The following is a 27,797-nucleotide window of genomic DNA, read 5'->3' on the forward strand; positions in this document are numbered from 1 at the left end:
CAGAGCAACCTGTGCTGCTCTTCTGCCAGAAGTCAGGTTGTGTTTGGAACACACGAACCACAGTCACAAATTTCCCCATTATGCATTTGCCTGACGGCAGGCACATTGTATTTTACAGCATGAATGTGTTCATTACGCTATCATTAGTGATGAAGAACGGCCCGGTTAATAGTGGAGATTTGTAACACTCGTGCATGGCATCGGCTGTAATGACTGTGCAATTACCATAAAGCGCTGGGGAGGGTCAGTGGCCCGCTCTTGCCAAGGCAAAGGGAGCTGATGTCCATCCTGTCGTATCAGCAAAAGCAAAGGGGTGTCGCTAGCAGAAGGCATGTTTGCATACCTGTTGCATACACTCCCGACATCTCTGCCCCTGCATCTACTGAATTCTCATCAGCAGGAGGAGCAGCCAGGGGCAGGACAGAAATGCGTGGGCGCCACGGTGGCACCAAGCTCCCTTAAGCTGTGTTGATGGATGCCAGCGATGTTAAAGTGGAGTTAAATTCTGGTCCCTGTGGGCCTGTGGGAGGGGATGGAGGGAATGTCAGTGAAAGTCAGGCATGTGCTGGGTTTTGGAAATGGCTTTATGATCCTTATTGTTGGGGAGGGGAAGGAAAGTTATGTTAAAACGGACCAGCGATGGCTGACTCTGGCAAAACGGTCATCGGCTTTACGGCATTGGGCCGGGAGATGGGAGACCAGGTTTCTAGCTGTTACCATTAACGCACAGCACAATGCTGGGATCAGAGCCTCTTACCACCAAGAATGTGGCTTCCAACCAGCCCTCTGATGCCATTCCCCCTCTGCGAGCTGCTTCCTCCTGGGCTCAGGCCACCGCTGACATACAGCCCCGCAGAAAGGCTCGCAGCACCCTTCTTGCTTTTCTGTCCTCGGCACAAAAGCTTCACCGTAAGGGGTTTTAACACGCTAGCATCTGAAGTTAATTTTTTGTTGTTGTTGATTTGCACATCCCTCAGTACCTCGGGGCATCTGCTTGTGTGGAAATGGATAGCTCAGTGCTCGTCCCAGCAGGAGCCCGAACACAAGCTGGGCTGGGCAGCTGTGCAGGAGAGGAGGAGCCCAGCCCCGGGCTCAACGTGGGTGACAAGTCCCTGGGGAACTCGGTGTACTCAGAGATTGCCAAGAAAGGTCACAGCACGGACATCTTGCTGGAGATTGCAGGGCAAAGCCATCGTAGTGTCACAGCTCTAAACAATGGGATTTTGAGCAAAGGTTGGCAGGAGGCACCCCTGGGTCTGTCGGCGCTGAGCAAGGCATCTCTGCTGGCTCCCTGGGGCTTGGACCGCTGCCCTGCGCGATTCCCAAGCAGTCTGGACTTCGTAGGTCCTCTAAGGGCTTGCTCAGGTGCATCCTGACCTCTTCCCCCAGTTACCTGGGCTCTCCTCTGCCAGGTAGCGGGGTGCTGAGGGAATGACAGCATTTGGCTCGGCTCTCCTCCAGCAGCCTCCAGGCCAGCTGGGCCGGGCGCTGGGGCTTGGCAGAGCCTGAGGCAGGGCAGCATTGCCAGCCCTCTGGAGAAGGTGCTCCTTTTCTGCGGTGTCTCAGCATCTCCGGCCAGGCAGGCCGTGGATTGCTGGGAGACCCGTGAGGAATTCCAGCGGTGCCTGGCCACAAGCGATGGCTTTATGGAGAGCCTTGCCAAGCGCTGTGTCCGTGCCCTGCCCCGTGGGGGTGGCTGGGGTCTCGGCTTGTGTGAGCTCCCCCGGGAAAGGGGGAGACTGCTGCAGCCTGTTACAGCCTCCAGCTTCCTCATCCACCTGGATGCACCTTCCCTGGCCACTGGCTCTTCGCTGAGTTTCTGGAGACCCACTTAACATCAGACCTGAATCGGCTCCCCATCCCTCCTCGCCCATGTACCTCGCCCTGCAGCAAGCTGGGTTTCTGCCGGTGCTCCCCGGCCAGCCCTGTCCCCAGAAGGAGCAGGGGTTCCTGCCTCCCAGCACCAAACCAGTGCCTTCCCAGTCCCCCAGCAAAAAATGAGGTTCCCGGCTGAGCAAAGATGGAGTTTAATGGACATAGCTTTGCAAGATGGTTTTGTTTATCCTGGAGACAGGCAAGGTGGGAGGCTGGTTCCCACCCAAATCCTCTGAGCTCCCCCAGCCTGGCCGTGACACCTGGGAGAGCCCCGGGTGGTTTGCGCAGCACAAGCCCTGCTCACCGCCGCTGTATCGGGGCTCGGCTCTTCCCTTCCCACCCCCGGTTTCAGTGCCTGCTGCAGAGATCACATCATCTTAGTTCAGAGGGGATAATGGGTGAAAAGAGCCCGGAGATACCTGCTCAGTGAAGCAGCCAGGAACCATACATATGCATTAAAAACAAAGCAAAATTGCTGCAAATAAAGTGCAGGAGTTCCTGCAGCTCAGGGTTATCTGCTGGCCTTTCATGTTCAAAACCGATGGAGCATGTTCATTGCTATTCATCAGCACGATGCGAGATCCCTGGAACAGCAGCGTTTACCTGCCTTGATGCTATTCCTCCTCAAACATACTCCCAAAAAAAGGCAGGACCCATGCATCTTTAATAGGGTACTAAATAACTTAGTTTGCTATCTATAATTTAATTATAGTCTGAGAAGCTGAATAAGGAGGTGTCTTCTGCACGGGGAAGCTTTCTCTTTCTGCCTTGAGTCATAACCTTGTGTGTCACCATTCGATGGGGGGTTGCTGGAGATTCTGTAATCATCCTCCCCATAACGATGCGATCAGATAATCAGCCCTATTTCACCAGCAGACCGGCGTTACAAATTTCCTTGGGACTTCAAGAATCTCTTAAAAACCACCGCAGGCTTCGCTCGCCCTAGCTCACGCCCAGAAAGCTCTTGCCATTTACCTAAGCCTGCAAAGCCCTGCACCGAGACTGCCACCCCAATCTGCCCGGTGCAGGCAGAGGGATGGGCGGCAGGACAGGCAGCAGTGCAGGCAGTGGGACGGGCAGCAGTGTGGGCAGCAGGACAGGCAGCAGTGCAGGCAGTGGGACGAGCAGCAGTATGGGCAGTGGGACAGGCAGCAGTGTGGGCAGCAGGATGGGCAGCGGTGCGGGCAGTGGGATGAGCAGCAGTATGGGCAGTGGGACAGGCAGCAGTGTGGGCAGTGGGATGGGCAACAGTGGGCAGTGGGATGGGCAGTGGTGTGGGCAGCAGTGTGGGCAGCGGGATGGGCAGTGGTGTGGGCAGCAGTGTGGGCAGCGGGACAGGCACCAGTGTGGGCAGCGGGATGGGCAGCGGTGTGGGCAGCGGGATGGGCAGTGGTGTGGGCAGCAGTGTGGGCAGCGGGATGGGCAGCGGTGTGGGCAGCAGCCAGACCATGCTGATTCTCCGGGACCCACCTTGTCTCCCCCCAGCTCACCCTCACCTGCCCGCAGGGCGCGAGCCCCGGCCGCAGCAGGGGGCTGTTGAAAGCATGTTTCCACTCCGCCACACAGATGTTCCCAGCCCGTGCCAAGAGAGCGGGAGAGGCTTAATAAAGAAAACATTGTCCTATGGCAAGGCCCAGTGAGCATGTACGAAGTTTTCCCTTTTTTCTTATTGTCATTGTGATTTGGCAGCATGAAAATGGATCTCCGCTGGGCCTGAATCAGCTCAGATATATTCAGGATTTTTTTCCTGCGCTCATCCTAATACCCAAGTGCCTCTCTAGTGTAGAGACTCTTGCCCAGCCAGAGGAGACTCTTCTAGTGCTGTCCTGTCACCGCGTCTCCCTAATCAAACCAAAACTGTCCTTGTTTTTATATTCATCCCAGCCGTCTGGTGTCCAAGGCACCAGGACAGTTCATGCCATAACAAAGAATTTTCCATGATAGCAAGCAAGCATTTTCCCCCCTCTCTTTGCATTTGATGTTTAGATTTTCCCCACCCCAAATTTGCTCCAAAGTCTAAGCCTGGTACAGAGAAACCAGCAGCTTGGAAGGCAGAAGCTGGAGACAGGCAAGAGATCCCAAAAAAGGCATTTTAGGGAAAAAGTGCTGACGCAACCCAGCGCTGCCGGCGTGCTGCAGCGCCAATAAATATTTGATTTAGCCTGAATAGGAAGGCACCGCGTTCAGAATGATTTGAAGAGGGAAGATTGTAAATACGGTATTATTGAAAGGAAGGTGAGCACAGCGAGCATTCCTGGCGCTCACTCCAGTGTGCGAATTGCTTTGGATCGGAATAACGTGGCGTTACCTGTCAACAAGGTATTGCTGCCTGCTGCCGGAGCCGGGCTGTGCTGCCGCCAACCTGCGCCCCGCTGCTGGGAAAGGCGCTGCTACATCAAAATCCGAGCAGAGTTTAAAGTCGCTGGCTGACGTGTGCTGTTAATATTCCCTATGCGTAGCGTTGTGGGGGGCAGCTGGCGATCGGAGAGGCTCTCGATGCTATTTAGCTGCCACACTTTGTTGCAGGTTGCTGGGGTCCCCAGGAGAGCCGCTTTCAGGATCTAATACTTTCTAATTCTGGCAGGTCTGGGTTTTTTTTTTTTTTACTTCACGCTATTTCACTGTCGCATTTGAGATTTTCCCTTTCATGTGTTCATCAAGTCTCGCCTCCTATCCATCCCCTCCTCACAAACACCGGTTTCTGATCCGACTCTCTCAATCAGGCTCCTGCCTCTGAGTTTCTGGCTCCCCTCGCTTTTTCTTTAAGTCTTTTTCTTGCTTTCATTATCAAGTTGCTTTGGATTTCTGGTTCCACTTAATTCAACATTAAGCCCTGCTCGGATTCCCTCTCTCACTCCCACCACTGCTGTTTTGGCTCATGTGGGATGCTGCCGGGCTTGAGTGTCCAGCCAAAACCAACTAGGGAGAAACAACAAGTACTTTTCTTTACAGTGAGCCAGGAGCTTTCTAGATTCGATAAACTTCATTCTGCCCACACTGTGTGAAGCACAACCCGCCTTTGTTAAATAATTCAGATAGAAAAAATCCCTGTATCCTGATGCAAAAGCTTCAGTAGACTCCAGTTTCCATCTCCTAGGGCTCTGCAGCAGGATTGGTGAAGTAAGCAGGGCCATGGGGGTGGCTGGGGGTCCCAGGGAGCATGTGGGACTTTGCTTTATGGATTGTGACCTCTGTACAGAAGGGAGCCTAATTTAAGGATGCCTTTCCAAAAGGAGTAGTTTACATATTGGCTTTGTAAAGATGGATTTCACCGCACTCTGGCCAGGAGGATGCTGAGAAAAGAACTTGAACCATGGGTGCAGAGCCAGTTTGAGAGACAAACCACCAAGCACGGAGGTGTCTGTAGCTGGAGTTTCGGCTCACCATTGATGCCATTCCCTGACTGCCTGACACAGTGAGACCTCCCTGCAGCGCCAGCAGCTTTCCTCAGCCAGGCTAGAGCAGCAAGTCAACATGGTGCAGAGGGGTTTCTCCAGGGCCAGATCCTGCCTGGGGCTGCTGCACTGCATCCCAGCAGCCTGCCCACTCCGAGCACTGCCAAGCACTGCCAAGCCCAGGAGCGGATCCCCCAGGGCACAGGAGGGTCCACCCCATCCCACCAGGCAGGGCTGCATCCCCCCTTCATTCCCATCTCACTGGGAGGAGAGGAAAGACCGAGTGCCCAGGCTGGTCCCAGGGTGGCAGCCCCCCAGGATGATCTGCACAGCTTCTAGAAGGGGGCTGCTTCCCCAGGAGGCCTGGCAGGGGGGGTGGGGGGGCCTCCTACCAACGCCAGGCTCTCAGGGGACATCCCACAGCCATCAGGGCTGGCTGCGGTCAGGAGGAAAACTTCAGCTGGGCTCAGTCTCCTCTCCTCTCTGAGTCAGCAGCTCCTGAACCCGCCAGCACCCTGGGCCACCTGTCCCCAGAGGATGCGCGGGCAGCTGCTCTGCCTCCATCTGCTCAGCATCGCCAGGCCATGATGGATTTTGTCTGAGATCACGTCTGGCCCCAGCGGCAGCACACAGCCCTTTGCCTGTGCCTGCCTGCTGCCTCTCTGCCACCCACCACACTGACGGCCACCAGCCTGGCATCCCCTGGGGAGGTCCCGTCTCCCTGCCACCACCTTGCTCGAACTCACACCCACAGCGCAGGGACACGCTGTCCCGTGGGGACAAGGGATCATGACATCCCACAGCACCTCCTGGCCCTTCCTCCGTCATTTTGCCCCAACTCTTCTGACCCCGCATCACCACCAGCTGCACCCAGGACAGTGCTTGCAGCATGTCCCCATGCCTGGGGTGCTCGTGGGTGCCCCATTCCTCTGCAGGGCAGGGCAGGCAGTGAGGAGGCTGCCTGGCACAGCAGACCCTTCCCCAGGACACAGGGAGATGCTGCTGGAGGCTGCCAAGACCTGCAGAGATGGAAGAGCACCCGCAGCACCCACAGGCAAGCTCAGCCCCCCAGGGACCCCCTCCCCAGCTCAGCATCAGCCTCAGGAGCTCCCTGGGGAGAGAAGAGCGACTCAGCTGCAATGGGGCCACTGCCACCCCCCTGCCCTGCAGCAAGGTGACACTGAGTGGCACCCCTGCCTGGCAGAGGGACCTCCTGCCTACTCTGTCCCTTGCCAGCCCCTTGGCCCTGACAAAGGACGACGGCAGCTGCCCGAGGTGTGCCTGGGCTGGCCGGCTCACAGGGCAGCCCTGCTGCCTCCAGTCCCCACTCGGGGCTGTCTCAGCGCCTTGTGGAGCCACCAGAGCAGCCCTGGGCCAGAGTCAGTGTCAGGGCTGCTGGTAGAGGCGAGTGGGTCCCAGCCCCACGCGGCCACACTGGGTTGGGGGATTTAAGTCTCCTGCAGCTGTTTGAAGCGCAACGTGCTGCTGCTGGGTTGCAATTGAGCGGAGGGTGATTTGCTGCAGAAACAGCCAGGCCCACTGCAGCCCCCTTCCCTGTGCTGGCATGGTGCCATGGGACGGATCCAGCTGGACCAGGGGGCTGATCCGGCTGAAAACCACCTGTAAAAACCACGGTGGGTTTCCTCTGTGGTGGAGAGCAGGTCACTGACCTGGTGGCCTCGGCCATCCTGCCTCCCTCGCGGCCACGCTGCACAGGGAGGGCTCCGGGGCTGGTCCCTACAGCTGGGAGCCAGGCTTTGCCGGCCCCCAAACCAGCACCCACACAGGGTGCCAGCCAGTGCGGGGTGGGCAGGAGGTGGCCAAAGCCTCTGGGCTCTGCCAGTGCTGGGCTGGCCACCCTCGTTTTGTGGCTCTGTGGGGAGGGAGCCACGTTACGTCCCAAAATATCAGTGTGGTGGGCACAGAGGTGACGTTGTCCCCCTGTGCCAGCTAAGAGCACCCAGAGGTGCAGGACAGGGGCACTACACAGTGACGCTGTGACACCCTGGGGCAATGCTGAGGGCAGCACCAGTGGGCATGGCTGGGACTACTGGGAAAGCCCCGGGGTGGTGCTGGGGGCAGATGGGGTATCCCACGGTGATGCTGGGGGTGGCAGGCAGGTATACCCCAGGGTGATACTGGCAGCAGGTGGGGGGTACCCTGGTATGATGCTGGGGGCAGGTGGGGGTGCCCTGGGATGATGGTGGGGGCAGATGGAGGGTACCCCGGGGTGATGCTGGGGGGGCAGGCAGGGTATCCCACGGTGATGCTGGGGGAAACAGGTGGGTGTACCCCAAGGTGAAGCTGGGGGCAGGCAGGGGTGCCCCGGGGTGATGCTGGGGGCAGCAGGTGGGTGTACCCCAGCGCGATACTGGGGGCAGGCAGGGGTACCCTGTGGTGATGCTGGGGGCGGCAGGCGGGGGCACCCCGCGGTGATGCTGGGGACGCCGGGGTTCGGCCGGCTCTGCCGCCCGCGGCAGCAGCTCCCCGCTCCCTCCTCCTCCTCCTCCTCCTCCTCCTCCTCCTCCTCCTCCTCCTCCCGCTCCCTTCCCTCTCCCAGAGCCAGCCCGGCCGGGGGAGGAGCCGGCCGCGCACAAAACCTCCCGCCCGGCCCCGCCGGCCCCCGCACCGGCACCGGCACCGGCGGCGGGGGGTGCCCAGCGCCCGCCCGGGGCCATGCGCGCCGCCGCGGGGCCGGGGCCGGGGGGGCCGGGGGCGGGCGGCGGCCGCCGGGGGCCATGAGCGCGGCGGGGGGGGGCGGCGGCGGCGGCCCGGGGCGGCGGCGGGGCGGCGGGGGGAGCCCGGCGGGGCGGCCGCGGGGGGCGGCGGCGGGCGGGCGGCGGCGGCGGGCGCTGCGCTCGCTGGGCAGCCTGGCCGGGCGGCTGCTCCGCACCTGGGCGCGCCTGGCCGGGGGCCGCGGGAGGCGCCGCGCCGCCCCGGAGGACGACGAGGGGGGGTTCCGGGGCGGGGGGGGCGGCGGCGGGGAGCGGCGGCGGCGGCGGCCCGGCGGGGCGGCCCCGGGGGGCGGCGGGGAGCGGCCGCCGGGCGCGCAGGGGCTGCGGAACCACGGCAACACCTGCTTCATGAACGCGGTGGTGCAGTGCCTGAGCAACACGGCGCCGCTGGCCGAGTTCCTGGCGCTGGGCCGGTACCGCGCCCGCGGGGCGCGCGCCGAGGTCACCCACCGCCTGGCCGCGCTCGTCCGCGCCCTCTGGACCCGCGACTACACGCCGCAGCTCTCCGCCGAGTTCAAGGTACGGCCCCGCCGCCCCGACGGCAACCCCGCCCGCCGAGCCCACCGATACCCCTCACGGGCATCCACCTGCCTGCAGAGCCCACCAGCATCCCCGCCCCAAGAACCCACCGGTACCCCCCACCGGCATCCCATCCCCAAGAACCCACCGGTACCCCCCACCGGCATCCCCCCACCCTCAGAGCCCACCAGCATCCCAAGCCCCAAAAACCCACCGGTACCCCCCACTGGCATCCCCCCGGCTGCAGAGCCCACCAATACCCCCCACCAGCACCCACTAGTACCCCCCACCGGCATCCAACTGCCTGCAGAGCTCACCGGCATCCAACTGCCTGCAGAGCTCACCGGCATCCCTGCCCCAAGAGCCCACTGGTACCCCCCACCAGCATGCCCCTGCCTGCAGAGCCCACTGGTACCCCCCACCAGCACCCACTGCCATCCTCCCACCCACAGAGCCCACTGGTACTCCACAGCAGGACCCACTGGCATTCCAGCCCCAAGAACCCACCGGTACCCCCCACTGGCACCTACCAGCATCCCCCTGCCTGCAGAGCCCACCAGTACCCCCCACCAGCATCCTCCCACCTGCAGAGCCCACCAGTACCCCCCACCAGCATCCACCTGCTTGCAGAGCCCACTGGCATCTCAGCCCCAAGAACCCATCAGTAGCCCCCACCAGCACCCACTGGCACTCCTACCCACCCGGCACCCCCCAACGGCATCCCACTGCCCACAGCACCCCCTGGCACCCCCCACTGACATCCCCCTGCCCACCTGCAGCACTCTCTGGCATCCTCTGCCTATGCATCCGCATGGCACCCCTTCCCACAGCCCCCACGGGCACCCCCACCTGCCCTCAACACCCACTGGCACCCCCTGCTCACATCACCTTGCCCTGCCAGACACCCCTAGCCCTACTGCCGTCACCCACCTCTGCCTGGGCAGCCTTCACCTGCTCTGACCTCCCTGGGCAGGCAAGACCCCCACCCCAGCCCCCCACAGAGCCATAAGGATGGGCAGGTGCTGCCCGTGCGGGTGGGTAGGGCAGGATGGTGCCCTGGGCACCCAGTTCAGTGGCCTCAGGCCCTGTCACTGGGTGCGTCACACCCGTGCTGGGTGCCACACAGCGCGCTGTGGCCCTGCGCCCAGCCTGGGGACAAGGACAGGGTATCGGGCACAGGGCAGTGCTTTGAGCCTGGCATTGCAGCTCCCCGCGCAGGGACACGGGTCTGCGGGTGACATTTCAGCGGGGACCTGCTGCTGCAGGTAACTTTGCAAAGTGCACGGGGGAGCTGCTGGGAAGCCAGGCCCCATCCCGGGTCAGGGCTCCTGGTGGTGCTGCCGGCACCTGTGGCATGGGCAGGGGCTGGGGTACCCACTGCTGTGCCCCCCTTTCCCAGGGGACCTGCCTGGGGGTGGCAGCACCCACCCCACGGGGACTGCCAGGGTGCACTGGGCGCTCCTGCAGGAGCTCACTGCCTTTAATTTCCTCATAGCAAAGTAACGAGCCCTGGCAGTGCAGGGCACGGGGCTGCTTTGCCCTCTGCTCCCGAACACACACATTCCTTAGGCCCAGAGAAAAAAAAAACCAACCCAAAACCAAACAAAGCTTCCAGCCTTCACTTTGAATTACCTCCCTCCGGGTGGTTATCTGCATCTTCCATGAATTTCCACTTTTTTTTTTTTTTTTAAATATATCAGCCTACATAAGATTTTTAAAATAAGAGCTGAGTTTGCAGCTCTTTCTGCTTGAAGCTCATCCGTGGTGGCCTTGCTCCCTCTGCTTGTACCAGGATGCTTGTGCTCTGGGAGCAGGGCTAGTGTGTGATGGGGCTGGGGGAGATATGGGCTCAGGGTGTTAGCTGGTGATGCTGGAGGTCTGATCCCTGCCCAGCTGGTCCCGTTTAACTGTGCTGGTTAAAAGCAGCATGGATGGTTAGGGTTAAACAGCATCAGCTGGTTGAAATCCACATAGCTGGTTGGGGTTTCTCACTCCTCGTGCAGGGCTTGGGACTGAGATCCTAAAATTGTCCTTTCCTGTCTCTGAGCAGCTACTGTTGGCCCAGGCTTGAAGATGAGTCCTTGGGGACCCCCAGCTCTGCCTTCCTGGGTGCTCTCTGGGCACCCTCCCTGGGTTCCCTGCCGGGAGTGGGATTCCCAGCCCCATGCCGCCTGCATTTTGGGGTCAGGGACTCACCCTGGCTCACACCGCTCCCCCGGGAGCTGTTGACGCAGCTCTCACGGGTGGGTGGCATCTGCTGGCAGCACATACCCACAGCTGAGCCCCCCTGGGGCCACCTGAAACCCAGGCATGTAGCCCTGCTGGGACCTTGGCTAACTTGGCTGAGGAGCCAGCTTCAGCACTGGCTCGGTGGCCTGATGACATGCCGGTGGGCTCATCCTTCCCGGGCACCACTTCAGCCCCATGGCATTCCCAGCCCCGCTGTGGTCACCACAGCCCCTGGTGAGGGGGGAGCCCCCTGTAAGGGCATTACAGCGCTTACCTGGCAGGAAAATTAATGCTGATAAGCCAAAATGCTGTGGCGTGGCCGGTGGCTTGGTGGGGGGCCAGGGCAGTGGGACCTGATCCAGGCACGGGTGAAGTTGTGGGGCGGGGGATGCTGCGGCGAGTGGCACGGGGACCTGGGCTTCAGGGCAGGGTGCCCGCAGGGAGCATGCGGTGGTTTCATCAGCCTGTGGCTGCCCCAGGCCTGATTCCTGGGCTGTGCACGGAGCTGCACGTCCCAGGGTGGAGGCAAGGGGAGGGGGAGGTGGGGGGATGCTGCGGGGAGCCCAGTGAGCACCTCCCTGCAGAGCCAGGGGGAGGAGAGGTGGGGAGCAGAAGGCAGCCCTGGGTAGGGGCAGCTGGCAGGGCTTTGGGTGCAGGGAGAGAGCCTGGCAGGTCTGGCAGCACCCCCTCCCCAGCACTGCCCTCAGCGGGGGCTGGTGGGAACCCCCAGCATGTGGCTCCATCAGGGACATCCCTGGTCTCCCTCCCCGCTCACCTGCTGTGCTTCAGTCAGAGGTTGCTGAGTGCCAGGCTCTGCTGGGCTGAGCATCCCCAGTTTTGGGATGCAGGAGGTTTGCTCAGGGGCTTCCCTTCTGCCGCTTTTGCTTGACCGTATGAACATCCCTTGTCTCTTCTAGGGCCTTTGGTGGCTGGGCTGGTGCTGCCAGCATTGCCTGCCCGGGGGGGGGCTGCGGCATGGGGGAGGCACTAGGCTGGCTGCTGGTGGGGGGGCAAAGGGCAGGCAGGGCCTGGGGGGAGCTGCTGCCGGCTGGAGCATCCCCACGCTGGGCATTACGCCGCGTGCACAGGGCAGGTGACACTGGTGGGTGCCTCTGGGCTGGGCTTCCCTGTGTGGGCTGTGTTCCCTGTCCCCTCACCTGCAGCAAGCTGTCCCCCTCCAGCCTCATCCCGGCAGCTGAGGGCTGAGACACCACGTTGATGGGCCACCGAGCTGCTGCTCGGCCATGTGTGCCCGTGTCCCCGCTGCTCCGCTGTCCCCGTGTGGCCACAGTGTCCCTGCAGAGGCAAGATGAGGGCAGATGCTGTTTGGGTTGGGATGGGTTTTTACGATGGATGCTAATGAACTGGCCGTTCGTTAGTGCCGAGTATGTATGGCCCAAGGCTCAGCGCCCACCCTGCCCATCTCTTGCAGAACATCGTCTCCAAGCACAGCTCGCAGTTTCGGGGCAACGCGCAGCACGACGCCCTCGAGTTCCTGCTCTGGCTGCTGGACCGCATGCACGAGGACCTGGGTGCCGCCTCCCCTGCCCTGCAGGCCCGTGTCCCCGAGGAGGTGGGTGGCCCCGGCCGGGGTGGCAGCACACCCTGGCTCATGGCGGGTGTCTGTGCCACATCTGGAACCGAAGAAGCCGTGATGCCCTGGGAGGGAGTGTGCTGGGCTTGTCCCCCCAACCTGCTACGGGATGGCAATGCGGGTGATGTGGTTTGGCTGGTGTGTGGGCAGGGCGGTGGTGGGATCTGGGTGCTGCGGGGCTGGGCACGGTGCTTGGGGTGCTGGGAGAGTGGGGGTGTCGGCAGGGGCCCATCCAATGGAGCACCCCGTTTCTGGTGGGCACCCTGGTTCTTGGTGTTGCTCAGTCAGGAGGAGATCTGGTTCCCCGGTCCCTCCCCACCTCCAGCTAAGCCCGCTGTAATTACAGCGCAGCGGCTTTGCTGCTGGCAAAACGAGTAATTAAGTCTCCTTCCATCCATCTGCGCTCGCGGCATCACCCTGGCCCTGCCTGCTGGCTGCCTGCCCGCCGGGGCGCTGCCTGTTGCAGCGGATGGGTTTGTGCAGCCAGTGTCTGTCGCGTTGGCTCGGCGCAGCAGCGTGCTGCCCCTGCTTCAGGGTGATGTCCGTCTTGGGCACGGGGGTCCTGGGAACAGCTTCATCCTCCTTGTCCCCAGCTTGGGGCATTGCGGCTGTGGCTGGGGGGGGCAGGTTGGGGTCCCTGCAAGCAGCACCTGCCCAGCCACCAGCCTCGCGTGGGCATGGCTCTGTCCCAGGTGGGAGAGTTTGGCTGTGGTGCCCATCTCCAAAGCCTCTGGGCTGGGGCAGCCCTGTGGCTTCCAGCCCTGCTTGCCCAGGGGACTGCAGCCATCCCTGCGCTGAGCTGAGCCATCCTCAGCCCTGCCCGCCTTTCCCTGGGCCACGTAGATACCCCAGGCTGTTTGGGGGAGCCTGGCAGCGGGCAGCTCCCGTTGTTCGCTTGTGAAATGCGAGGTGCCAGTGTGTGCCATGAGCTGTGGTGTGACGCCGATGGTGCCCTCGGCTGCCTGCACGGCAGGTGGTGCGGTGGCAATGCCTGCAGCAGCTGCCTGGCTCTGGGGACAGGACCCTTTGTGTCCCCACTGCATCCTTGGTTTTGCTTGGCATCCTCCAGTCTTGGCTCCTTGTGGGGGATACCACCTGAGTGGTGCCTGTGCACCCATGTCCTTGCGGATGGGATGCCCAGTGGGGGCTGTGAGTCTATAAATTGCTTTGAAGTGTCTGGTGGGAGGTGGGCATGCATGTGCCTGCCCTGGTTTTGGGTAGCACGGGCTGGGGTAGGAGGGTTTGTGCAGATACTGAAGGATGGGGAGGAGGGGGATGGCTCCTGGCCAAGCCAGTGCCAAGGCTCAGCGACCAGGGGAGCTCAGCTGGTGGAAAGCAGAAGCTGAGGAGGTTGTAGCCGGGCAGGCTGCAGGGGTGGAAATACCTCCTGGATGTTTGATGGGTGCCCACAAGGTGTCTGCTGTGACACCCAGTGGGCTCTGAGGCTACCGAGGGAGGGACCAAGGCTTGGCTGCCAGGAGGGCTGGAGGAGGAGGAGGAGGTGGCATCCCCCTTGGCTTTTGGGGGTCACGTGGGACACACCCTGTCCAGGTCCCCTCTCTGCCACACCAGATGGACCCTGGCCCCGGGCAGGCCATAAGGACACGTCAGGCTCAGCAGGACTCGGTGCCAGCAGATGGCACGAGGAAAATCCACCTCCCATGAGCCAAATACCTCATTGATTTTCAGTCTCACTCACAGCAACACCAAAACTTCCCTGTCTTATCCCAAAATAGCCCAGTCCTTTCCCGAGCTACCGAGGCTCCCTTATGCAGCATCTCCTCTGCCGTCGGGCTCTGCGTGGCTGTAGCAGGTGGTGAAACCGGTGACTCCTGTCCTCTGTAAGCAGGGACGGGCGCTCCCCGCAGTTCCCAGGGCAGGAGGCTTTTCCTAACCAGGCAGGTCTGGCTGTGTAACATGGTTGTGTCCCAGTGTCCCCATTCCCTGTGGAGTGGAGCAGAGGACTTGGCTCTTGCTGGGGTCCCTGGGGCACATCTCACCTGCTGGAGCCAGTGCTGGAGTCCCCCAAATTTGAGAAAATCAGCCGCCTCTCCAGGCGGGGGTCCTGCCTTTCCTTGGGACAGAGGAAAGGATCCTGTGCCAGCCCTGGGAGCGAGCGGCAGGGACACGGGCAGCCTGCCGGCACCGTCCTCGGGGTCAGTCCCTGCCGAGAGCAGGGAGAGCAGAGGGTGTGCTTCAGTATCCCTGTGCACCAAGCAGGGGGCATGGAGAGAGGGCTCCCTTATTCGCCCACCCCGAGCAGTGTCCGGCCCGCAGAACAGCTGGATTCTCTTGGGGAAGGGGCCCTGGTGTTGCTCAGGGATGTGCCACGGGCTTGTGGGGACCCAGCTGTGGCTGCGGTGGCTCAGGGTGCCCGTGTGTCAGGCCCGGAGAGGGGTCGGGTGTTCGTGGTGTGGGAGGGGAGGTGGGCACCCCACTGCCCGGGGCTGAGCCAGGAGACGTGGTGACATGGGGAGGTGGTGGAGCAAGCACTCCCACCGCCTGCGCCGGACGTGTGGCCCCTGAAAGCCCAGCTCCGGGGCAGTTGGGGTGCTGGGTGCTATGCCTGGGCTCAGCGTGCCGTGTACCGGGTGCCATGCCTGGGTTTGGCATGCTGGGGTGCCACGCTGGGGTGCTGTGCCTGGGCTTGACGTGCCAGGTGCCACGCCTGGGCATGTGGCTGGTAAAGGCACGGGGGAGACGGGCAGCACCGGGGCTGGTTTTCTGGGCGGCTCTGAGCCCCACGCTGGCCCAGCTGCCTGGGAGGGCATCGTGCCAGCCAAGGCTTTTTTTAGATCCCTGGTTCTGGTGATTTGCATGCGGTTAATTTGTGCCCAGTCCTGTTTGCCTCAGGCAGGTGCATGCATAGGAACGCGCACACTGGCTCCAGGGGCTCGTCTTGCAGGGACAGACAGACAGACACAGACACATGGACACTGCCCCCTGCACCATCCCACCCTTGCCCCAGCTCTCCCCACAGCACGGCTGCTCCCAGCACCCATGGGTGCCTTTGCCTGCACAGTGGGTGCCAGGGTGCTGTGGGCACCTCCCTGTCGGGGCTGCCCATGCTGCAGGGTGTGCCCGGGGGTACTGGGGCTCTTTGGGGGGGATGCTGTGGGGGACCAGCTTGCCCCCGCCCAAGCATTCCCCTGCTGGAGGGGCTGCTGCAGGCACCCAGCTGCCTTGCCCAGGACTTCCCTCCTGGAGGATTTCAGCCAGGATGGACTGCGTTCCCAGCTCCAGTTCCTCGGTGTTCAGGAGCTGCAGTCGCCAGACTGCATTGGGTGGCCCTTGGGGGTCTTGCCACAGCAGACCCCCTGCCCATGGGCTGGTGCTGGGGCAGGGATGCGGGCAGGGGGATTAACCCTTAGCACCCCGTGTTGGCTGGTGGATGGGACATAGCCCAGGAGAAGGCGTACAGGGAGCCCGGAGGGGACAGCAGTGCCGGGCTGGTGGGTGCCAGGCAGGGGGTCACTTTGGCATCACCTTCAGCCCATCCTGGTGCCGTGGGGACACCGAAGCTGGGCATGGTTCACTGGCACATGTCCCCAGCCCCCACAGGACACCCTGGCACTGCACTCACCTGCCTTGTCTCTTTGCCCCCACAGCCCGGCGAGGACGGGGGCAGCGGTGCCGGCAGCCCCTCGCCAGCCGCCCAGCATCCCGGTGGGCAGAGCTTCGTGCAGAGCCACTTCCAGGCCCAGTACAGGTGAGCGGGAGGGCTGGGACCTGCCCGGCCGGGGGCTTCGGCCTCCTGCCAGCTCCAGGCAGCACTGGGGGGGCTTCGCTGGTGGGTGGCCAGACCCTGTGAGCCCAGGGAAGGGATGAGCTGGGGAGCGTGTAGCCCTGCAGGGGGGCTCCAGCCAGCCAGCCCACCTAGCCCAGGCTTGGGAGCTGCTTCCCCCACAGGTGGGGCAGCCACAGCGCTGGGTGAAATGCCGAGCAAGGGGGTTCAGGACATTTCTTAGTTTGATTCAATGCCAGCAAATATTTTTGTGAGTGCCAAGAAGGACACGGGGAGGGTCAGAGCCCGAATCCCTGCAGCAGTGAGTGGGGTGTCCTGCCCACTCCCCACCCCTGTTGCAGCCCTGGGGCTCCTGCCTTACGCCAGGAATGAGCCAGGAAGCTCCGGGAGCAGCGCAGTTAGACGGAGCTGTGTTGGATTGTGGGGGTGCAGCAGAGAGGGGGTGATGGGCTGGGTGACTTTTGGCTCGGCAGGGTGAGTTGGTTTATTAAGGACTGGTCCAGAGCAGGGTCTGAACTGCATCCCGGGAGTGGGTCCCCACATCTGGGTGATGGGACACCCCACGTGTTCATCTGGCTGGCACTCATGGGAGGCTTGGGTGGGCAGCGTCTGGCTACCCTGCCCCCATGCCACGGCATCGCAGGCGTGAGGGGACACTTCTGGCATCACAAGTCCTTCCTCCCTCAAGTAATCCCTCACCCTGTATGAAAAAAGACACTTGCACACCCTTCTGCGTGCCAGAGCTGTCTGTGTGCAAAAGGATTTATTGATTTGTGTGGCTGCTTCCCAGGGAGCTCAGTGGCTCTTTTAAGGTGACAGATAACAAGGGCTCAGGATTTTTATTTGTTTGTTGTTTGGTTTTTTTTTAATTTATTTTCCCCCCTTTTTGTGGAATAAAAAGGAGGAAAAAAAGAAAGAAATAAAAATTAATTAAGAAGAAATAGGAGGTAAGGCGGTGGTTGACATTAAAATTTCGTTTAAACTGAGGTTTGGTGGAGCATCTCCTGTGGGATGCTGTGGGGGATGAGGAAGGGGCGGGGGAACGTGCTCCTCCCCGGTGGCCCATGCCCCCCAGCAGAGCGGATGCGTCCCCTCTTGCTGTCCCCAGGGCTCCCCTGGAGCTAGTGGCTGTGCCATGGCAGGGACTGGGTGGGCAGAGCTGGCAGCCCCTGGAAGGGTGCTGCTACCCCACCCCTGCCGGCAGGCTGGGAATGGGGGTACCGGGAGGGTGTTGTGGTGGGATGGGCTGTGGTGCTCTGCCCTGGCAGGAGCCTGCACAAACCCTGTGTGATGCTGGGGCCACCCAAGCCCCACGGGATGCAGCACTTGGGATGTGGTACCCAGGATGGGTGGTGCTGGTGGCAGGGCGCCGTAGCCCCAAGGTGCAGGTCTCTGAGGGTGCCATGCCCGCGCTGGTGACGCCCCCGGGCTGTGTTTCGCAGGTCCTCCCTGACGTGCCCTCACTGCCTGAAGCAGAGCAACACCTTCGACCCCTTCCTGTGCATCTCCCTGCCCATCCCGCTGCGCCAGACCAGGTGAGCCCAGCCCTGTGCCTCCCCAGCCGCTCGCCGGCGTGGCCAGCATCACGTCCACTGCCTGGCGGGGCAGGGGGAAGGGCATGCCAACCAGGGTAATTTGCATATTTTGGGGTAAATCATTAACATGGGAAGTGGTGGCAGCATCGGGGATGGGTGACAGCTGCCGCCGCAGGAGCAGTGTCCAATGGGTGTTTGCTGTGGTGGCCACAGTGGGGCACGGGGTCCATCCAGCGCGGTCATGAGCGACGTCGGGCCTCAGCACAGCCCGTGACGGCTACCCCCGCTGAGGTGCGTGCGTGTCCCCGCGGTGTCCCCAGGGCTCTCAACGTCACTCTGGTGCTGCAATGTGAGCGCTGGCGGTTCGTGCGGGTGGGCTTGGCTGTACCCTTGCTCGGCACTGTGGCCCAGCTGCGGGAGATGGTGGCACGGGAGGGCTGCATCCCCCCGGAGCAGGTAACGGGGGGCTGGAGGGGAGGGGGGGGGAGCTGGGGGGCCGGGCCACCCCTTGGGGTGCTGAGGCCGCTGGGTGCTGTCCCGTAGGTGATCCTGGCCGAGGTGTCCCCGCGGGGCTTCCTGCGCTCCCTGGGTGACACAGAGGAGCTGGGTGCTGCGGGGCAGGGGGCGCCCCTGTACGCCTTCCAGCCGCCCCCTGCCCGCCGCGCAGGTACCGCCCCCCCGCCCCGATTGGCTGGTGCTGCCTGCCCACACCATTCGGATTGGTTGGGAGCGGCCTGGGGTGGGAGCTGTGCACGGGGATTGGTGGGAGGTGGGGGAGGCCCTCGCTGTGATTGGTGGCTGAGGTGTGCCCTGACTGGGGGAGGGGAGTGGTGTCGTGAGTGCTGGGATTGGTCAGGCACAGCTGCGCACCGCTGGGATTGGTGGGAAACTGAGATCTTTAGCCGTGATTGGTTGGAGGCAGGCGTGCGCCGCCGTGATTGGTTGGAGGCAGGCGTGCGCCGCCGTGATTGGTTGGAGGCAGGCGTGCGCCGCCGTGATTGGTTGGAGGCAGGCGTGCGCCGCCGTGATTGGTTGGAGGCAGGCGTGCGCCGCCGTGATTGGTTGGAGGCAGGCGTGCGCCGCCGTGATTGGTTGGAGGCAGGCGTGCGCCGCCGTGATTGGTTGGAGGCAGGCGTGCGCCGCCGTGATTGGTTGGAGGCAGGCGTGCGCCGCCGTGATTGGTTGGAGGCAGGCGTGCGCCGCCGTGATTGGTTGGAGGCAGGCGTGCGCCGCCGTGATTGGTTGGAGGCAGGCGTGCGCCGCCGTGATTGGTGGTAGTCTGTTTCCCCCTCTCCCCTCCTGCCCGTGATTGGGCGGGCGGGGTGGTGCTCTGCTGTGATTGGCGGAGGCCATGCCCTGGGTGGTGGGAGGCCTGGGGGCGCGGGGGGCAGTGCTGTGGGCGGGCAGGAGACCCCACACTGACACCGCTCTGCCTGGAGGACCCCACGCACTAATTAACTCCCGCACACTAATTAACACCCGCGCTAAACGAGAGCCCCTTAACTGCCCCCCATCAGTGTGGGGGGCCGGGGCTCACCCTGCCCTGCCCGCAGGGTGCCCCCGCAGCCTGCCCGCCTCCCCCGGGACCCCCCAGCCCGAGGGGCAGCGCCTGGCGCCCGCGGCCGCCCGCTCCTCCGACTGCCTGCACCGCGGGGCGGCCGGCCGCATCCTGCTGCTGCTCTGCAACACGGCGGGCACCGGCCCCCAGCTCGCCAGGTACCCACCCGCCCTGCCTGCGCGCTGCCCCCACTCCTGACGCCCCGGGGGGAGGGGGCTTGGGGGTGTCCCCCCTCAGCCGGCTGTCCCCTGCTGTCCCCAGGTTTGGGCCACCGCTGGTGCTGCGGGAGGAGCGGGGTGTCTCTTGGGAGCAGCTCCAGCACAGCATCCTGGCTCAGCTGCGGGCCCTGCTGCGGGGGGAGCTGCGGGCACAGGTGAGCTGGAGGTGGGGCACTGCTGTCCCCTCCCAGGGCATGCTCAGCTGGGGCTGCTGGCACCTGCTGCTGTCACGGCTGTGGTGGTGATGGAGCCGTGGGTGGCCCTGGTGTCTCCGTGGGTGGCCCTGGTGTCTCCGTGGGTGGCCCTGGTCGAGCCATGGGTAGCAGTGGTGTCTCCATGGGTGGCCATGGTGGAGCCGTGGGTGGCCCTGGTCAAGCCATGGGTGGTCCTGGTGTCTCCATAGGTGGCCCTGGTCAAGCCCTGGGTAGCTGTGGTCTCTCCATGGGTGGCCCTGGTGTCTCCATGGGTGGCCATCGTGGAGCCCTGGGTGGCCCTGGTCGAGTCATGGGTGACCATGTGTGGAGCTGTGCTTGGCTGCAGGGTCACCGTGGTTGGCCAAGGTGGCACTGTGGGTGACTGTGGTGGCCCTAGGGGTGTGTGTGCTCTTGGTGTTGGTGGCTTATAGTCACTGTGGGTGGCCATGCTGTCCCAGTGGGTGGTCACATTCACACTGCAGGCAGCCAGTGCTGTCACAGTGGGCAGCCACAGTGTCACCGTGGGTGGCAGTGGTCTCCCTTTAGCTGGTCACCATGGGTGGCCACAGTGTATGGCTGTGGTGTCTGTGTGGGTGGTCTCATTGTCACTACAGGTAGGCAATGGTGTCACCATGGGTGGCCACAGCATCTCTATGGGTGGCCGCAGTGCCACCCAGCTCCCACCACAGAGCCTCCCCAGCACCCAGGTGCCACCATCCCACAGGCTCTGGTGTCCCTGTGCCGCTCCCTTGCCCCCCAGCCACACCGTGGCCAGCAGGACAGGTCATCCCCCAGCGCGGCATCCCCGTCCTGGGGGGAGTCCCCTGCCAGCCCAAACACAGGGATCAAAGAAACCTGATTTTTGGGGACATTTTTCTCCCATGTCACAAAGCACAGCTCCCCCCGGTGCTGCCGGAGGGCAGGGGGGCTCTGCCCCCCACCAGCCCCACAGCCCCCTCTCCCCTTGCAGGGCACGGGAGCCCTCTTCCGCATCCGCCTGGCCGGGGGCTCGCCCCCCTGCGCCTACCTGTCCCCGCAGGACCCCCGCCCTCTCTGCCACCCTGCCGTCGACAGGTAAGGGTGCTGCAGGGACAGGATTGTCCCCAGGATGTCTCCTCACCCCCCCGGGATGGCGAGTGGTGTTGCTGTGGCTGGTCACAGTGTCCCTGTGGGTGGCTGTGGTGTCACCATTGGTGGCCAAAGGTGTCCTTGTGGCTGGCCACAGTGTCACTGTGTGGCCAGTGGTGTCACTATGGGTGCTACCACACTCCCTGGGCACTGGGTCTCTGCTCTGGGTGCTGCGCTGGGGGGGGGGGTGGCTGTCCCTGCCTGCCGCTGGAGGCTGGCATGGAGGTGACCCCATGGAGACAGGGGGGTTTGGGGGCAACTCACCTCGTCCTTGCCCCCCAGAGCCCTGCAGCTGAGCGGGGCAGGTGGCCCTCCCCACGTGAAGCTGACAGTGGAGTGGGACATGAGCACCAAAGAGCGGTGAGTCCCTTGCACCCATGGTGGGGGGGCACCCCATCATCCAGGTCACCCTTCCTGATCCCCCGTGTCCTGTCACCCCCTGCCCCCTCCCCCAAGCCTTTTCGGCAACATCCAGGAGGAGGTGGTGCAGGACGCCGAGAGCGTGCGGCTGCAGCAGCAAGCGCACCGGCAGCAGCACAGCTGCACGCTGGATGAGTGCTTCCAGCTCTACACCAAGGAGGAGCAGGTACTGGGCTCTCTGCCCGCACTCCGCCTGCGCCCGGCAGGTCCGCCGCGGCACGGTGGCTGTCGGTGCTTGTGGTGCCAGGGGGGCTTTGGAGGTGGCAGGGGGAGTGTTGGGGAGGGAGGTGGCCGTGGCATGTGGTGTCCCCAGCTGGCCCCGGATGATGCCTGGCGCTGCCCGCACTGCAAGGTGCCCCAGCAGGGCACGGTGAAGCTGAGCCTCTGGACGTTGCCTGACATCCTCATCATCCACCTCAAGCGCTTTCGCCAGGTGGCTGAGCACCGGCACAAACTCACCACACTGGTGAGGTTCCCCCTGCGGGGTCTCGACATGGCCCCCCATGTGGCACAGCGGGGCCAGGCCGGTGGGCAGCTGTTGGGGCGCTGGGCGCCCTGGCAGCCCCCCCTCTGCCTGCCCCCGAGCTGCCCCCGCGACTACCTCTACGACCTGTACGCCGTCTGCAACCACCACGGCAGCATGCAGGGTGGCCACTACACTGGTGAGCATGGGGGGCTCGGGGGGTGGGAGCAAGGTGGGGGACAGCCGGTGTGCTGTGGGGCAGGGTGTGGGGTTTGGGGGCACTGCAGGGGGTATGCCATGGGGTTTGGGGGCAAATCGTGCTGTGCCATGGGGCATGGGGTGGGGCTTGGGGTTACTGCAAGGAGGTGTACCATGTGGAATGGCTTTGGGTTGGGGGACCCTGCACGGCTGTGGTGTGGGGCATGGCGTGGGGTCTGGGGGTGCTGCAGGGTGGTGTGCCATGGGGCATGGCACAGGGGGGCTGGGGAACAGGGGGCACAGGGTCCTGGTGCATCCATGCCGGGGCAGGCCTGGAACTGGGCTGTGCCCCCCAGCAGTGTCCTGCGCCCCCCAGGCTGCCCCTGCACTGTGGGGCTCATGCTACCCACTGCACCCTGGGGCTGGGGGTTACAGGGCAGAGCCCACATCCCCCCCTCACTCCCTCTGTCTCCCCCTCACCTCCTGCCCCCAGCCTACTGCTGCAACGCCCTGGATGGGCAGTGGTACAGCTACGACGACAGCAGGGTGGAGGGGGTGCAGGAGGCGGAGGTGAGCACCCGCAGCGCCTACATCCTCTTCTACCAGCGCCGCAACGCCGTGCCCGCGTGGTCAGCCAGCAGCTCCGTCAGGGGTGAGTACCCCCACCTCCCTGCACCCCAAGGCCACGACCCCGGGCACGCATGGCACAGCCAAGTGCACGTGTGCCCACAGAGCACCGTACACGCGCAGCAGAGCCAGATGCGTGTGCATTCAGCGCGTGTGCGCACAGAGCACAGCTGCACGCGTGCACAGTGTGGTGTGCAGACACAGCACTGATGCACATGCACTCAGCACAGCTGCATACACATGCAGACAGACATGCGTGCACAGCCATGCATGGGCTGTATGGCAGGAAGACATGTATGCACGCACACACAGCACAGCTGCGCATGCATGTACACCTTGCACGGGCAGTATGGCAGGCGCATACGCACACAGCATAGCTCCATCTGCACATGTGCTCGTGCATGCCGGTGCATGTGGGCACACACAGCACAGCCAAACGCGCACACTTACAGACGCATGTGTGAGCAGTGTGGTAGGTGCACACGCACAGTCACTCACACGGCACGGCTGAGCGCATGCACATGCACGCAGTATGGTACATGCACGTGCTGCAGAGCGAAATGTGTTGCATTCAGCACATGCACACAGAGCACAGCTGCATGTACATGCACGTGGACACACATGCACACCTGCGCACGGGTGGTGCAGTGGGCAGGCACACGAACACAGAGCACAGCCGAGTGTGCACATGTGCACGCGCACAGTGTCACACACATACATGCCGCTGCGCACACATGCAGGAACAGGCACGCATGTGCTGTCACACACACGCTGACCACAAGGGTTGGGGGCACAGCAAGACCCCTCGCCCGCCCCACAGCCCAGCCCAGCTTCCCGCTCCCGCAGGCTCCACTGCCTCCTCGCTCTCGGATCACTGGCTGGCCCGCCTGGGTGGCAGCACGCGGGCCACCACGGCTCCGTGTCCCCCAGCCACCCCGCCGTCCCCACCTGGCACCCCCGATGCCCCGGCTGCCCCGGAGAAAGGTGATGCTGCGCTCCCACCCCAGCACCCCAGGGTGGCTCCCTGCCCCTCCCGCTTACCATGTTTTTAATTGTAGGTGGTTTCGATGCCAGACCCTTGGTGCGGGGTGTCCAGGGGCGCAGCCTCAGCGTCAAGCTCTCGCCGGCCAGTGCCCCCCCCCCCCGGGCCATTCCCCCACGCTGGTCCTTCGCCTGCAAGGAGCGTGGCCCACTGGGGGGGCCGGGGGGGCTGGTGGCCTACCTGGAGTCGGGGCGCCGGCCCCGCTGCACCCGCCGCTCCCTGCTCCCACTCGGCACAGGTGGGGAGAGCGGCCCTGACACCCCCCCAGCCCCCAGCCCTGCGCCAGCCAGCCCCCCGAAACAGCCTGGCAAGGGGCAGGAGGAGCCAGGCACCCCCCGAGCCCCCCGCCAGCCCCTCCGTGTGCCCATGCTGCGGCGAGCCGCCAGCGCTGGTGCTGAGGGGTCCCTGCGCCTGCCCCCCAAAAGCCAGAGCAGCCCAGGGCGGAGCGGGGAGGGGCCGGGGGGGCTGCGCCACACCAGGCTGCCACGACCGGAGGGGGATGCGGGTGTCCCCCCAGTCCAGCTGTCCCCCAACCTGGTGGCCATGGCACGCTCGCAGAGCTCGGCCAGCCTGCCCCGGCGCCCCGAGGGGGGCCTGCAGCGCTCGGCCTCCCTGGGCAGGGGCGTAGGGGGGCCCCACCTGCCCACCCGGGGTCCCCCTGGAGCCACACTGCAGCGGGGACGGCAGCCGGCGGGGTCCCTGCGCCACCCGGCCGTGCCCGAGTCCAGCTTCTGAGCCACGGCCGGTGGCCATCCCCCCCCCGGGGCAGCCCGAGCCACGGGGTCCTGAACTGGGGGCTCCCCAACTGGGGGCTTCTCAACGCAAGGGCCCCTGAAACGGGATGCCAAACAGGGGCGTCCCAAAGCAGGGTCATCCCGAACCTGGGGCACCCCGACCTGGGGGGCTTCCAAACCAGGGCATCCCCAAAGTGGAGGCATTCAGGTATCCTGAAGCTGGGTCATCCCAAACCAGAGGCTCCCACCCCAGGGGCATCCCAAACTGGGAGCATCCCAACACAGGGGTATCCTGATCTGGGGGCTCCGAATCCAGGGGCACCCTGAGCCGGGGGCATCCCCGTGCCCTTCCCGGGGAGCAGATGGGCTGGCACAGGCTCCCCGGCTCTGCGGCGTGAGAGTATTTATTGTACCAGGAGAGTTTTATTCAGAGACGCTTTTTGTTTTCTAAAAGGCGACTATTTTGGGGGGGCGGGCGGGACCCCCACACCAAGGTCTATGCAATACGCGATTCCTCCAGCCAGCTTTTGTACGTGGGGGCTCCTGCCCCACCGCCGGCGGTTTCTATTAAAGACACAAGAAAGGAGCCCGTGCAGTGCCTGGGGGCAGCGTCGGTCCCAGGGGTTGGTGGTGGTCCCGGCACTGCGGTGTGTGCTGTGCCCTGGGAGGGTGGGGCTCAGCCTGGGAGCAGGGCTTGGTAGGATCTATGGTGGCCTGATCCTGACCTGGCATGGTGGCTGTGTGCCCGGTGGGATGTCAGGGAGGGGGGCAGGGGGGGGTGACAGGAGCACCAGAGTCACAGTACCATGTGGCTGTGTCCACCATGGCAGAGGATGGGAATGGCTGGAGAAACACGGTGAAGCCACAGTCGTAGGCAGGGATGGAGGTGGCAGACATGAAGGTGGAAGTGGAGGAGGTGATGCAGACGGGGACAGAGATGGAGGCAGAAGGGGAGGAGATGGAGGTGGAGATGGCAGTAAAGATGGAAGTAGGTTTGGGCTGAGGTGGAGGAGGACATGAAGGCAGAGGAGACCGTCTTTTGCTGGAGGGTTGCTCCGAGTGGTGTCACTGCTTGTGCCACAGCTGTGTCCCTGCTTGGCAGCAGGGGACAAGTGTGGGTTTGTCACTCGTGTCACCAGGCAAGCAGCAGCCCTAGGCACCGTAGGCTCCCCCAGGCACCCATGGGTGCCCACCATGCCCAGGACCACCACATGGGTGCTGGCAGTGGCATGGGAATGCTGCTCTGCACCGCAAAGCCACAGCTAGGAGGGGGTGGGAGCCCCAGTACGAGTGGCTATCCCTGTGCCAGACCTCGGGGATGCTGTGCCTACCTCCTTTGCAGAGGCCCTGCCTTGGACCACCAGCACGGAGGACTGCGATGGGATGCAGATGCGCTCCAGGGCTGTGCCACCCCAGCACCCTGGGCCACTCGGTTTCCCTACCCTTGGGTGCTGCCCTGCCCTGGTGGGTGTTTGTGTCGCTGGGGCTGAGCCATTGCCATGCTGCTGAGCTGCATGGGTGGCATCCCCCTGCATGGTCCCGGCATCCCATGGGGAACGGGGTGAAGGATGTGGCATGTCCAGGCTGGGGATCCCCCCCCCCAAAAAAAAAAAAACCATAACCAGTGCAGGCAGAGCACCCTACCTTCCCCGGCACCCATAGGTGTGATGCCCCAGAGGTGCCTCCATGCCTTCCCAGGCAGCAGCATCCCCCAGAGCATTCCCTCCCTGTACCTCATGGACATGCCTCTCCACGCCTTGCGAAGGGGAGTCTGGGCTCCCACCCCATCCCACCAGACTGGGGGAGCTCCTGGTGCCGTACAACCCCACTGCTGCCCGTCCACCCTGGTACTCACCTCTGCACACACGCTGCTCAGCCCCAGAACACAGGCAAGGACCTGCTGCAACCAGGTGGGTGCCCACCCCAGGACTGGGACCACCCCAAGCCTGGCGCTGCCCCATCCCATGGGACCGGGACCACAACAGCCTGCACAGAGCAAACCCCATCATTTTATCAACCCAACCCTCACTAAACCCCATTTCCTACAGCAAAGTGCCCTCTGAGGGCTCATGCCCAAAATCCATCAGTAGGTACCAATCCAGGCTGGGACCATGCCAAATCTGGACTGGGACCAGCCCGAAATCTGGGCTGGGACCAGGCCCTGGATCTGACGGTGCCTCATCTCACAGGACCAGGACCACAACAGCCCACCCAAAGCAAAATCCCCATCATTTTATCGCCCCAACCCTCATTAAACCCCATTTCCTACAGCAAAGCACCTTCCGAGAGCCTCCATCAGTGGGCACCAATCCAGCCCTGGTGCTGCCCCATGGCAGCAGGACCACAACATCCCGTACCGACCCCCCACACCATCGCCCCCCCCAGCCCTCATCCCCCCCACATAACACCCCCCGCCGCCGCTGCCACAGCCAGGCAGGGTGCTGCCGGCGCCGACAGGTATTAACCAAACGCCAGCGCTGCCGGGCAGTTCACAGCGGGTGGCACATGGATTTATTGATTGCTTTGGGGTGCTGGTGCCCCCCCAGTGCCCACCTGGGGCGAGGGGCACGGCGCGAGCGGGGCGGGGGCCAAGCGCTGCCATTTCCATCCTCCCTCTGTGCACCGGGTGGGCGGCAATGGCTCCAAAAAACCAAATCTCTATATATTTTTTCTATATATATATACAAATATATAATATATATATATCTCTGCCGATATATATATATATCTATCTCTTATCTCTCTGGAAAGGATAATTAATCTTTGTTAATTTGTCTTTGCATGCACAACCAAAGCCACCAACCCAGGAGGACAGCGGGTGCCAAGGGATGCGTACCCTCACCCGCCAGCACCCCGAGAGCCTGGGGGGGCCACATGTGCGTCCCCAGGTTATTGCTGGTCAGGTCCCATCCTGCTCCGGCAAACAAGCAGAGGGAGAAGAAGCCGAAGAAATGAAATCCCGCTGCAAAGCGCCGGCGAGCTCATTGTCACCTGGCTGGTACCCAGTGGCACCTGCTGTCAGGGCACCAAAGGAGATGGTGGCATCACCCCAGGACCATGGGTGCTGCGGGGTGGCGGGGGGGGCACAGGCACCCAGTCGAAAGGCAAAGTCTGGATAAGGCAAAAAAAAAAATGAAATAAAGAACAGCGACTGCCCCCAAACCGGGCGCTTTGCCACCCAAAACTGGCGTGCCGGTGGCCCTCGGTGCCGGTGGCCGGTGCTGGCCCCTGGGTGCTGCAAGGATGAGCTTGGGGACAGGGACACTGTCATAGGGCTGTGCTCTCCGATTCCTCCTCCTCCTCCTGCCGAGCAGCCGGGCCCGGCCCCGAGAGTCTCTGCGGTGCCTCTGGCAGGTCCCGGCACAGGGTGGCATCCAGGGGGACGTGGAGGGAGGGGACCTCAAAACGGAGCAGACCTGCGGGAGGGCAGAACGATGGGGGACGCCAAGGTGGGGGCTCGGTGGCAGGACACCTCACCGGGGCTGGCACCGTGTTAGTGCCACCACCAGGGATGCCACTACCTGTCCCTGTTCCGTGCCACCCCAGCCTAGCCAGGGCCTGTGCCACCCGCCCGCTGTCCCCACGCTG

At 63.4% G+C, this 27,797-nt stretch overlaps 2 protein-coding genes across 6 annotated transcripts in view; one reads left to right on the forward strand and one right to left on the reverse strand.

Annotated features, from left to right (window-relative positions):
* Positions 1-1,004: 1,004 nt before the first annotated feature.
* Positions 1,005-24,795, forward strand: USP43 (ubiquitin specific peptidase 43). Its single transcript, XM_037400766.1, has 16 exons — positions 1,005-1,183; positions 8,107-8,524; positions 12,186-12,326; positions 15,956-16,056; positions 17,535-17,627; positions 17,948-18,083; positions 18,171-18,294; positions 19,181-19,343; positions 19,447-19,558; positions 20,568-20,671; positions 21,008-21,085; positions 21,182-21,311; positions 21,459-21,807; positions 22,300-22,458; positions 23,280-23,417; positions 23,492-24,795. Exons 1-16 carry the CDS (start codon positions 1,005-1,007, stop codon positions 24,208-24,210), a joined length of 3,144 nt encoding a protein of 1,047 aa, XP_037256663.1. The 3' UTR covers positions 24,211-24,795.
* Positions 24,622-27,797, reverse strand: part of ARHGAP44 (Rho GTPase activating protein 44) — a 32,254-nt gene continuing 29,078 nt past the window's right edge. For 4 of the 5 annotated variants that reach the window (XM_037409580.1, XM_037409592.1, XM_037409573.1 and 1 more), the window contains one exon: positions 24,622-27,625. In XM_037409580.1, coding sequence (XP_037265477.1) covers positions 27,477-27,625 — 149 coding nt within the window. In that variant the 3' untranslated portion in view covers positions 24,622-27,476. The remainder of the gene's footprint in view (positions 27,626-27,797) is intronic. The other variant, XM_037409600.1, reaches the window with a different exon arrangement.

Source organism: Falco rusticolus, chromosome 1 (assembly GCF_015220075.1).
Source record: "Falco rusticolus isolate bFalRus1 chromosome 1, bFalRus1.pri, whole genome shotgun sequence".
In the NCBI taxonomy this organism is placed as follows: Eukaryota; Metazoa; Chordata; class Aves; order Falconiformes; family Falconidae; genus Falco; species Falco rusticolus.